We start from the raw sequence: 12622 nt of genomic DNA, 5'->3' as shown, positions 1-12622 counted from the left end.
GAGACAAATGCCGTCTCCTGCCCCCACCCCAGTTGGCCCGTTTTGGAAGGGAGCAGCTGCTGTAGGTACGGAAACATCACCCTGCTTGCTCCCAGAGCAGCCTCACCAAGGGAGGCTTTGTTGGAGGGTGCAGCCACCACCCTCAACTGTTCCCTGGTCCCCCTGCTTATCCCCTGAGAGAAGCCAGAGGCACAAGTGAAAACTATTTGCAAATCTGTAAGAGAAAGGTTTGAAATGAATGCAGCTAGAGAGCACTGGTACCATATAAAATATTTATTGATTTTGCAAAATGTTGTAAAATGCATCTGTAATAAAAATAAGAAACCATGCTGTGCAACTTGCACATTTTTATACCAACAAAAGGTATTTTTTCCCACTGCTGCACAGCAGCAAATATAACCGTTCACTTCTTTCAAGTCTTGCACTTGCGGTCTCCTTCAGCCAACCCTTCTCTCTTCTTGCTGGAACCACCACCAGGTACAGGACAGCAGAGTCTCTTGTGCTTGGTTGCTCAGCAGGCACCTCTCCAGCCGCGGGGCTCTTAGGAGGCGTGCTGTCTGGTCACCAGGGCCCTCTGCATCGCCACCGGCTTCTTGCTCTTTTCCAAGATCAAATCCTCCCGTTTCTGAGGAAGCATTTGCTCTCGTGTCGGGGCAGGTTTCTTCTCCTCCTCCTCCAGCCTCCCTTCAGAGGTGAAAGGACTGCACACTGTCTCCACCAGACCGATAACCACACCAAAGAAAGCCAGCACGCTGCCCAGCATGTACAGCTTGACCATTTTCCTATTGGGCTTCTGGCTGAGCATTTCTCTGGCAAAGGGGATCAGCTCATGCATGGTTTCCATTTTTTTTTTTTTTTGCAGCAGCAGATTTGGAAGATGTCAGTTCTATGAGAGAAAAGAGAGGGAGAGGGACATTAGTTAAATCCAGCTGCTTTTTCCTGTGGTGGTCAGAGCCCTCCCGGCAGCCCAAGCTCTCCGCAGACACCCCAGCCCTGCTTTAAGTGGGGATTTTTGATTTTTGCTAGAGGCTCGCTTCAGGAAAACCCATCCACCCATCGCCCCCCGGCAGAGCAGACCCTTGGCAGCCGGAGCCGGGCCGCGGCAAGCAGGGGGGATCCAGCCGGGCCCCCCCGGCACGTCCCCGCATTTTGCACAGCATCCCCTTGCCCCCCCCCCGCATCCCCCATCGCATCCCCTTACCCAGAGGCGGCGGCTGCTGCAGGGCAGGGGAGGGGGCGGTGAGCGCTGCGGGCTGGGCTGAGCGCTGCGGGCTGGGCTGAGCGCTGCGGGCTGGGCTGAGCGCTGCGGGCTGGGCTGAGCGCTGCGGGCTGGGCTGGGCTCGGCTCCGCGGGGCTCAGCAGCCGCTGCCCGCCGCTGCCGCCTTATATCGCCGGCGGGGCGGGCGGGGCCGGGGGGCGGGCCGGGCGTGGTGCCCCGAGCACGCCGCCAGCACGCGCGGCCCCCCCGCCGCCTTGGCAGCTCCTGCCCTTAATCCGGCCAAGCTAAAAAAAACCACCCCCTTTTTTTTTTCTTTTACAAAACCTGTTAGTATTCCTCCCCCCCCCCCCCCCCCCCCCCCAAATATCCTGAAGTCTGATTTCACAGCCAGAGAACTTATGTACGCCTTGCAGTGCAGCTCCGTGGCTGCTTCTGTAAGAAATGTTTAATGTATTAGTAGGAGCTTTACTGAGCTAGTACTTGGGCATGAGGGAGAGGGTCTGTGTCCATAGCTCGTAAAAAATACTTGGATTTGTGCAAAGTCCAATTCAGCAAAATAGATGTTTTTGCTTTGCTGCCCTTCCTTGTAGTGAAGTGGATAAAAAAAATGCCTCAGTGGAGCATAACAAAGGTGTTACCCAGGTCAAGGTGTGAAGATGTTTTTTAAAGGTTTCTATAGGTGGTTCATGGCAAGGGGAGCCACTAAAAGCAGATAGATGCAGCGTGTGACAGCACCTTGATCTCTTGGAAATAAGAGAATAACTGGAAATTCCTAAGTTAGTGAAAGTTATGGGCAACCCATTAAGACCGTGTTTTTCACTTTTCCTGCACTGGATGCTGAAACTCTGTAATACCCCATTGTAAGTGTCACTCCTTGTGATTCACCTAAAGGACAGTGTATTTCCTTTTGGGGGAAAACCAGAAGGCAGCACTGTCGCACTTCTTCCCTAGCTTGCTGCCGAAGAGCATTGCATCAAGAACACACAGCAGATTACGTCATCTGCTTCCGCTGGTGGCTCCGTCGGTGCACATATACTGCTCTGGCTGGAAGAACCATATACATTTCAGCGGCTGCTGACCTTAAAGAAGTTGCTAAAGCCACAAGAAATTGTTGGGATTTACAACTTCCAATTTTGCAGAGCAGGTGATGGTATCTGGACAGATTTCTCATCTGATCCTTATGGCTGAGATGATGGGAATTGCTCTGCCAGGGCAGTGTACAGAAATTACAATACAGCGTGAGTTGATGCGATAGCAGCGCTTTTAGGGTGCTGTTGGTATATGTGGAAAGAGGTAAAGCTCAGAGGGAGCCTTCAAAAGGTGCTGTAAAGGAGGTTGCTGCCTGGTGGCTCCCCAGGCTGAACCTCCTGGAGGGGCACCCAGGGGTGTTTGTAAACCTTGGTGAGGCGCAGTCCGAAGGGTGGGCAGGCAGCCCCCAAAGCAAGCTGGGGCCGAAGGGGGCTTGTCCTCAAACCAGAGAGGGAAAAAGGGGGGTTCTCTTACTCCCTGCCCCCAGCACATGGAAAAGAGGGGCTGTGGCACATGGAATGGGGGTTTGATGCCCCTGAGCTGGGTTTTCTCTCAGCCCGCCCGGGAAAAACCTCTCTGTGATGTGAATAACTTGTGATGTGAATAACTGGTACCGTGTTTCCCCTTCCTGCCCCTGCAGCGTCACTAGTGCTGCAGCCGGTGCGTCCGCGGCACAGCCGAGGCCGAGCACCAGTTTCGTCTCTGAGCGTGGGAAAGGGGCAGAAGAGAGCTCTGAGAAATGTGGGAACTGCTGGAGCACGTGTTAGTTAGCCGGGTCCCTTTTTTCTTTTGTTGGAGGATTTAAACACATTCCCTTTTGAAAAACTGCCCTACGAGGTGATACTACCCAAATTCTGCCCTAAAAATCAGTGAACTGGCTCATAAGGGTTGGACTAGATGATCTTTAAGGTCCCTTCCAACCCAAACCATTCTCTGATTCTATAATTAAAACCAGTCTAAAGTCTGGCTTGTGTTGGGGTCGCAATTCCAAACTCGTTTGCAATTCTCTGGGCGAGGACCGTGCTGTCTTCCTCCCCGCTTCTTCTGCGCCCCCCCGGGCTGCAGCCATTAATGCCCCGCACGCCGCTCAGCTCCCTGGCCGCGGGAGCGGGGCAGCGGCCGGCCCGCCTTGCGAAGGGACGTGGTGCTTGAATTTGTTGGGGTTTTTTGGGGGTTGTGGTTTTTTTTCCTTCCTTGCTGAGCTCTGCCTTGGGCACGTGGGGAGCAGTGAGTCACCCCTCGCTGCTCACATCCCGCACGTCGGCTGGAGGCTTTCCCCGCCGCTGCCCCTCCTGCCCCCCGCAGCACCCGCGCCGGGCGGGAGGGCGTTCACAGCAAGCACAGCGCTCCAAGGAAACTCTGCCAGTGAAAACTTGGGGTTTTTTTGCAAGTTCTGAATGTGCTTAGGAAACGGTATTGCAAGACTGGCTGTAAAAGTTGCTAAAGGCTTGTCTATCCCTCCTCAGTGTCTGGGTTTTTTTCTTTAAAAAAAAGGTCCTTATCTTCTCTGCCAACTTGGCAGCAAAGGTTACAGCTGATTCCTGTATTTAAGCTTTTTTCTTTTCTGTAATGCTTTGAAAAATGACCATTGTAGAAAAGATAGCTGGAGGAGACAGCAATTAGACAGGGAAAGTTCAAGGTCACCATACCTCCAGCCAGGGCTGGCTGCACGGCGAGGCTGCTGGCTCCTCGCGGTGCAAGACATGCTCGCTCCTTCCAGCCCCGCAGAGCGACGAGCAGCGTGAGCTGTTCAGGCCCTGAACAAACACCAGAAAGCAGCTTGTCTGTGCAATACGCAATCCCAGAAACAAAGGTCAGTGTGAAGTGTTGGAATTGTGACATTTTGCCTAAAAAAAAAAAAAAACGTTTTTTTTTGAGGCAGGATTTTCTTTGCCTCCTAAACCTTATATTTGAATGTCTCTTTTCCAACCTGAGGGCTAGGAAGGGTACTTCTTATTTGTTAAATATAGGTGGAGATGTCTATGCAATCCCAAAGTACTAAAAGCTGGAGTGGTAGGGAGAGCACAGAGCCCAGGATAATTTTGAGGGTTAACCAAGCAGCTGATAATCATCTGTGGCAAATGCCTCTTATAGCAGCACTCAGATTGTGTTGATTTAATTAAATAATATTTAATTCAATTTTGTTTTAAATTTGAGTAACAACGTCTGTGCAAGCTTGTTGTATGGACATTTAAATTGGATTAAGAGTGGATAAAAGGATTAATGATTAACACTAAATTAGACTAATTTTAGCTGTTCTTAATCTTATTTAGGAGAGTCTGCACAAGGAGGTTGTCAGGTTTAATTGCAACTTTGATTAAACCAGGCTTTATATCTGGGAAAACTGCATGAGTTTAACGTCATCTGGAAGAAGAGCTCTGCCTGAATTTGCAAAGCAGTGTAAGCACCCGAGGCTTAACCTAAATATTGCCGCCGGGACGTGTGACCGCTCGGAGCGGCTCAGGGAGATGATGCTCCGCAGCCCGGCTCCGCTCACCGGCTTTGCACGTGCTGAGCTCGGCCGGTGCCTGGTGCGCAGCGCCGGAGCCACCAGCGCGGGTAAAGCTGCTCTGAAATTGCTTTGGAGGGCACAGGCGAAGCCGTGGTGCAGCCGCTGCAATCGCTGCTGCTCTGGGGCAGCTCTGCCCGCAGGAGCCCAAATTTAACTCCCCTGCTGGCGTGGCTGGTTTTGCACAGCGATAACCTTGGTTATGCTCTCGGGAATGGGAATGCCGGGAGCGAGAGCTCTGCCCTTGCTGTGGGTGGACGTGCTTGAGGAGAGGAGCGGTGAGCGTTTCCAGCTCTGCAGAAGGGCTGGAGAGGGGTCAGCTCCCCGGGCCGCTGAGCCGCGGGGCTCGCAGGTGGCTCGGCTCCGGTTTCGGCTGCGTCCCTTGGCCGGTGCTCAGCTCCGTGCTGGCAGTGGGGCCACGGGCAGCTGCCCGTCCCGGGCAGGGGCATGGCAGGCGCTGGGCACGCCGCGGGTGCGTGCTGGCAGCTCGGGGGGGAGAGCTGCTGCGAGAGAGGCTGGGAGGTGCTGGCAGGGAAACGACCGTGGTGTAAGGACCCGCCCCTGCTGCCGGAGCATCCCCGTATGAAGCTCCAAGAAATCTGCCGGACAGTTGGTCTGCTCGGGCACCAGTGTGCTGTAGGCTTTGTCCCCCCCAAAACGCTCGAGTAAAATAGGGATATAAAAAGAAAAGGAAACCCCAAAGCCCAGCAAGCCATATTAAGGGCCTGTGGCGTCTCAAGGAGTGACAGCCACAGCGACTTTGGTGCTTAGCACCTAATATTGCCCCCGGTTTGCACCCAGGTGCTCTTCCAGTCGACCTGCTGTAGGCCTGGCCAAGTTCTCTTGTCTGAACCCCAATTCTGAATCCAAATGGTTTTTTTTTTTTTTTTATTTAATATTATTTACCTTGGAGGAAGACATTCAAACATAATTAACACAAGGCTTTGGTGCAAGAATTGTGAGTCTGGGGGCCCATCCTGACCTAGCTGGGAGGCCAGCCCTGTGCCGAGCGGCACCCTGCCCTCAATGGCGGCTGGAGGTCCCTTCCCACCAGCCCCGGCCGTGGCTCTGGGTTCTGGGTTTTGCAGAGTTGTGGAGGGGAACTTGAGACAAAACGCTGAGCTGACCTCTGCCTCTTGGTGACGTTTCCCAAAATGTGGCAGAGCATCATCCCAGTGGGTCTCGGCAGGAGCACTGCTGAGGTAGAAAGATGTGTTGTCTCACCTTCCACACGTCCGTGCGCGGACAAGGGTCGGGCGCTGATGGACTTTGTCCATGACAAGCGCGAGCTCCGCAGTGCGGTCTGGGACAGGGGGCTGTGCTCACCTGCTCCAGCCCGATGTGCTGCCCGAGGAGGGGAGCAAAGATGGGGCAAAACACTTGTATTTTACCCTGGCAGGGCCAAACCCCGTGCACAGCGAGTCCCTTGTTTCAATTCCAGCAGGTGGGGGGAGGGACAAGCTGGCAACCAGGAGCAGAAACTAGTGTGACCTCCATTTCAGTCACCACATGCGGTGTCAAGGAGGATATGTGGTTTAAAGGGGGCTCCTAAATCCCCCATGAGTTTAAACTTTCTGCTGTTGATGGTTGCAGGTGGAGGCAGGGTGGCTGTGCCCAGGGGCTCGCTGGCTGGCAGCAGCGGGAGCACGGAGACCCCTCCCTGCTCCATCACCACAGCCTGGAAAAGCCAAAATCCTCCAGACGGCAGCCAGACGCTTTTCTAATGGAATATTTTCTCCTTTAGAAAATGGGGACATGACAAAAATAAAGATGTTCCCCTGCAAGGATAATTTTATCAAACCGCCCGGTGGAAAGCAGGCAGGCTTCCCAGCCCGCTGACCCTGCCAGCTTTGCTGCCCATACCGGTGCGTGCTTGGGGAGGGCTGCCCCGTGGGAGGGGGGCAGCCACAGACCGTCCGGCTCCTGTGCCGGCCCTGTGTGCATCTGGGCATGTGAAACGTGGATGTGGAAAGGAGCAGGTGGGGAAAAAAGGAAAAGTCTGACTTAAGGTCAAATACTGAGAGCCTTTGCTTTAGCTTTAAACTACAGCCGGCGCGTTGCTCCTGAAGGAGAGCTAGTCCCACCTTCCCTGGGATTTGGGGCAATTGCTGGGCACGGATCAGCTGCCCGCTGGCGTTTGGCCGGTTGCAGGCAGTAGGCAGCAGGTCCCGCGCTGCTGAGCCGGGGAGGACCGGCCACCTCCGAGGCAGCGCACGGCCGGTGTCCCAGACCTGCCTGCACCGGGCACGTGCTGTCGCAGGGCCGCAAAGGAGGCAGCAGCCTGCATAGGCTGAGTCTGATGGGCACTGCCCTCCGGAGCCAGCTCCCAGGGTAACTTGAATTTAAACGTAAACTGGTTTTCGGTTCAAAGTTTTATTTGCTTTCAGAGCAGGTGTAGGGTTTTCAGGACATGAATTGGAATTTCATTAGGAATTCCTGAAGTGCTTTAAAAGAAAGCATGACAATTAGCAAAGACAGTTTTAAATCAGCTGCGCGTGCTGGAATGAGGAGGTGGTTTGCTGGTCATGTTTTAATTAAAATGGGAAATGAAAAGATTAGGTGGAGGAACCATTGTTCTATTACTGAAATCAGCAGAGAGAGTTGCCAAGAAGTTACAACATGGGACAGCATTTCTTAACCCTGACAAACTCTTCCCAAGTTTCCCTCTTCCTGTGCAGCTTCAGTGCTTCCAGGTCTCGTACCACCTTCCAGGCTTTTGCCATGAACTTTTGCATGCATCTGACAAGACGCACACTGGCTGTACCTGGCCTAACGATGGAGAGCGTTTGGGGTTTCATCCCAGCTCTGGGAAGGCAGGGGCCGGAGGCGACGGGGACTCCAGAGTCTGCCCTCCCCTTCTGCCAAGATCCTGCTCGGCATCGCTAAGCAAATCACCCCTCTGCATTATTTTTCTATTTGTAATAGCAGCTGCCCAGATAGCAAATGTGCTTTCAGGAATTGTGTTTCAGGCATTTATTAATCCTTCAGTGAAAAATGCAACGGCAGTATTAAGTATTGTTTAATGTTTATATGCTCAAGCTATAAAATTATATTCAATTAGCATCCTTTTTACTTAATGGAGGTTTTAGGTTTCAGGAGATTAAGTGTTCTTGCATGCAGTGCTCTGCCCCTGATTTCCAGTTACCTTTGTGTTCCTCTGAACTCCAGAGAGAAGTTAAAAACTAATCAAACATGATCGTTCCAGACTGGTCACTGCTGACTAACTAGTATCACACTTCAACGACTGAATCAAAAGCTACTGAACTCGATGGTGTCCTTGGAAAAGCTCTCAAAGCAGTAAAGCGCTCGTGTGCCTTTAATCCAAACAGAAACCAAATGTCAGATCAGAGGAAGTAAACCAAAGCTACTCATGCAGGAGTCACATCCTTTTCAACTTTGGCTGCCACTGCCTGAGCGCATTCGTTACTGAGTTCACTCTGGGTGCAGCACCCGGGGAGCTGCCCGAGGATGATGAACCCGCAGTGCCTCCCTCCACCGCGGCTCGTCCTGCTCCGTCACCGACATCGGAGCCTAGAAAGAGTGCAGGGAATCTGGCTGCACGTGGCAGTGGGGCTCTGGCTGCCTGTGCGGCTAAGGACCCTAATTATAAAAGCAGAGGCTTGGCAGGTATTAGCCATTGCAGAATGTGAGCTCGTGACACTGAGTGACACGCGTGTCCCCAGCTGGCAGGGCTGTTCTGCACCCTCCCTCGTTTTTAGGGGGAGATTAGCTTTTAAACAGCTGGCTGTGGTGCATTTCTGTTCTCAATGCTATGATCTCTTTCCACCTGAAACTTAAAACCACCCAGCAGCATCTTTCTTGATCGCTGCCAGTGCGGAAGGGACAGGGTCCTCTAAAGCATGTCCCCTTCAGCCCACCGCTGGCACTAAGATCTTCCGATGCCAGCCCATTGCCATGGGTACAGGATCGCATGATGTGAAGCTTTTCTGCCTCTGACGAGCATCTCCGGGATAGGATAGAGAAGCTGCTTAGCAGATCACACACGTGCACCGCAGAGCAGGAGCTCAAATGATGCTGCTCACGTGAACGACACCGGGTGGGAGGAGGCAGCGGCTCCGTGACAGTGCGGCGGGGAGCGGGAGCTCCTCAGGAGCTGGTCGCACATCTCGTCCTGGAGAAGATGCTTTCAGCAGAGTAGTGTCCCCTAACACCACGTTAGGGCAGGGTATGTCCCATCACTCAGAGCACAATTTCCTGCAGGAGCTAGTTGTATTTGTTTTCCAGGGAATGTCTTACCCAGCCCTCCGAGGCTTGTGGGCTCTGACACAGCTGGGCACAGACTGGTGCAGCTGTGGGCTAAACTGAAAAGGCACTGGAAGTCCTGAGAGCACCTTTCTTGTCCCTCCCACTGATTACAGAGGATTGCTCCAACATTTATTTTTTTTTTTTTGTAGTGCATTTTGTCTCCTCTGTATTTAGCTGGCCCTGCCGTCTTGATGTGTCTCAATCTGTAACACATCTTCACTCCCTGGTACTCAGGACAACGCTGTCATCTGCACGTGGGAGAGTGGGCAGAGGACAGCCTGGAGCAGCGCTGGCGCCTGAATCTCCTGAGTCCCATCAGGGGCACAGGGCTGTGTCTGGGATCCCCTGCGTTGAGCCACGCTGTCCCCGAGCACCCAGCTGATTACAGCTGCTTTTTTTCTTTTGGGCTTTTATTGATTTGCAGTAGATATTCTGTAAATGAGGCTATTCCTTGCTTTTGTTCTTGTTTGAACTTGAAGAGCCTGAAATTCCAGGTAATGGCTTACCTTGCTTTGGCAAGTCAGTGGGGGCAGGCTGGAGGAGGAAAGGATGGATCAAGGTATTTTGGATAATTCATTCGAAACAGCTTGCGGTTGAGGTAGCATTTTCCAGTCCTACCCTTGTTTGTGTGGCAGAATTGCAATGTCCCATGCTTTGTAGTGATTTGGGGTGGAGCATCACCATTTCAGAGCGTATTAATGCTCAGCGTTGCAAGTTCTGGCAGGATTGATATGTGGAATTTACAGTCTTTCCAAGAGCAGCTTCAGCCTCCTGGTTCGACTACCAGTGCTTTAGGGTATGGCTTTAAACCAGGCAGAACAGGCACCCAGCAGCGGACGTTCAGCCAAGGCTTGCAAGAGTGGCACGTCCAGCATCACCAGCAGCCTTGCAGAAACCGAATTGGTCAGACCTTCCTCTCCTTTGCCTTCTCCAGCATAGTCACTCCGCTGGAGGAGGAGGTTAGAGAGTTCGATGCAATTTCTCGCAGAGCCTGGGGTAGGTGGTCAGCACGTTACTGCACGGGGTTACGCTGCTGATGGGTTTGATGGTGCAGGGGTCCGCTCCCAGCCAGCGTGCAGGAATGGTGTCAGCACCTCCTGGCACATCTCATCTCTCGCTTTCTCTATAAAACATTCCAGTGTTTCTTCCCGCTTCCTTTTTGCTGCCAGCTGAGGTGGGGAGGAGGCATCTTCGCGGCAGGAGGAGGAATGTGGCGTTACCGCATTGCTGAGCGGTAGCAGGGTGAGGGCGGGCACACCCAGCGCTGCGGGCACACCTCGGCGGAGGCGGAAGCTGGGCCGATGGTTCACATACTGTAGCCTAAGGGACAATATTTTTTTTTCCAGCTCTATGCGTACCCTTTCTCTGAGCTCCTGCTCCTCAGCTTGCACGCCTGTGTCGCTCAGCGTGAGGATGGGGAGGTAGGTAGCACACACGGCAAAGCCACAGGAGCAAAGATCTGGAGTCGCCTGACGTGGTCTGCTGAGCCCCCCGCCAGCAGGGCAGAGATGTAAGGTAAATGGAGACGACTTGACGTAAGTTTTTCTGAGGATGCAAAACTGCATTTTAGCTGAAACGCAGCACGTGGGTGGCGCCCGGGAGCCCTGTCTGGCGGCTGTGTGTGCAAGCTGCTGAGCTGCACTCCCAGCTGCCTTCACCGAACAGTCCTCAGTTTAAACAGGTTGGTTAAAAATTTGTTACTTTGCTGGCACAGTAAAAAAAAAAACCACAACCAAAAAACCCCAAAACAATCCCTTGCTTAGGATCCTGTTTCCATTAATACTAATATAAAGCAACAGTGACCACTGAAAAGTGTCAAGTGCAAGAGAGCTCTGCATTAGGTCCGAAGTGGGGGAGAAGGGCTCCTCACGCAGCTGGGCGTCTGGCTCTTCCACGCACTCCCACGCTGATAGTAGAAACCATCCTGGTGTGATAAATAGAGTCCTTCTGGAAATCTTGACACTTTTCTAGGTACCCAGACAAGAATTATGTTTCTGAAAAAATCTGATGACTCTCTGACTTTTTTCACAGCCACTGAGTTCCACGGGATTGTGTTTTGTAGATAAACCTCAAGATCACCTTACGTAATTTTGTGTCTTGAGGAATTCCAGTACTGCAGACAGGAGAGGGGCTGCGTGACTGAGTCTGCCTGTGAAGCCCAGTCGCTGCGCTGCGGGTTGCCTTTAGGCTGAAGTCTGATATGTGATACCCAGTGTGATTATAACTCACGTGGACGTCCCTAATTAGGCTTTAAATGATCAAGTTTAGGTGCTGATAGCGGTGCTGCCTTGTCCTCATAACACTAAGCACGATATGCAAAACCTGTCTGAGAGGGCGGGTGAACATTGGGGTGTATCGCCCGGTGCCGAGCCGTGCAGCGGCTCTGGGGGGAGCTGGCTTTGGGCGGACTTGGCACTGTCCCGGTGGTGGCCACGCGAGCCCCAGCTGGGGCTACCTGCAGATGGGCTTTCACTAGCTGGTTCACGCTGCCGTCATCCTCGTCCGAAGTGATTTATGTCTGCGGCCGTGCGCCCTGTCTAGGAGCCGTCATGAGTTATACGGTAACTGGGTGTGTACGTCTGAAGATCCCTGAATCACTCCTTTTATCATTACTGCACCCACAGGCACCTTCTCTCCCAGGTGCGGCAGCTGCGTGTTAAAAGCCGGGAAAGGAGAGAGCCAGTGCTCAGAGGGCTCTTGCGGCTGCAGATCGGCTGCCGGTGGCACAGGGGGAGAGAGCCCTCGCTGTGAGCTGGGGACGCACGGGGACCGGGGACGGTGCTCCCGCTCGTGCAGGGGAGAGGGCAGGTGAGGTTTCTGGCTGCTGGGGTGTGCTGGCAGCTCTGCCTCCCCTGGGCTCTCCTGCCGGGCTTCCCCGCAGAGACCCTGCAGGAGAGGCTTATTCTGCAGCGATTTTTATGGCTTTCTTCCTTTCGTAGAACAAGGCTTCGGGCCATCGCGTGCTCTGGTGAGTTTTGATCTGGAATTTGATTCTGGAAATGCACGGCAAAGGGTGGGGCTGGAGAACAGAAAGTGCAGCGTGCCTGGGAAGAGGTGGCTGTGGGGGTGTGTGTGGGAGTGTGTCTGTCTGTGCGTGCACACTCGTTAGGGCATCGTTTCTAGCTGTGCATTGCGACCTGGCATCGATGCCAGCTCCCTGCCCACTGCGGATCACGGTGCTGGGGGCTGCAGCTTCCCGATGTCCCCGGGGAGCCAGGTAGTCAGAAATTACAGCTCTGCTGAGAGCAAGGTGCCGTGCTGGTACCTGTGGTTCACCTCAGCAATAACATAAAGATCCAAAGATAGTGTTTGGGGAAGAGGGCAATCTCATACACTTTAGGACAATCTTGTGCATGTTTCATGAGTTAGATGAAAAGCTGGGATTCTTTGTACGTTGAAAACAAATACAACCTGAGCATCTGATTTTTCTCTTCATTATTTGTGATTTTTCACCCATGTTATTCTGTTGTAGATCAATTAAAATTATCTCCCTGTAAACTGAGGAGGAATGTGAAGGACTTGGACTGAGCTTTAGTTTGGCATTTTCTGCTCATTTTCGCTCACGCTGCTGATTCTTCCCTAGGCGTGTCCTTGGCGGT

At 53.0% G+C, this 12622-nt stretch overlaps 1 protein-coding gene across 1 annotated transcript; it reads right to left on the bottom strand.

The window, feature by feature from the left end:
* Positions 1-258: 258 nt before the first annotated feature.
* G0S2 (G0/G1 switch 2) lies at positions 259-1288 on the bottom strand. Its single transcript, XM_075173941.1, has 2 exons — positions 1202-1288; positions 259-886 (listed from the first exon to the last, which is right to left on the bottom strand). Exon 2 carries the CDS (start codon positions 842-844, stop codon positions 542-544), a length of 303 nt encoding a protein of 100 aa, XP_075030042.1. The 5' UTR covers positions 845-886; positions 1202-1288; the 3' UTR covers positions 259-541.
* Between the last annotated feature and the right edge of the window lie 11334 nt (positions 1289-12622).

This window comes from Calonectris borealis, chromosome 26, assembly GCF_964195595.1.
Source record: "Calonectris borealis chromosome 26, bCalBor7.hap1.2, whole genome shotgun sequence".
Lineage (NCBI taxonomy): Eukaryota > Metazoa > Chordata > Aves > Procellariiformes > Procellariidae > Calonectris > Calonectris borealis.
Note: the sequence above shows the minus strand (reverse complement) of the source record. Positions and strands in the feature narration are given on the sequence as shown.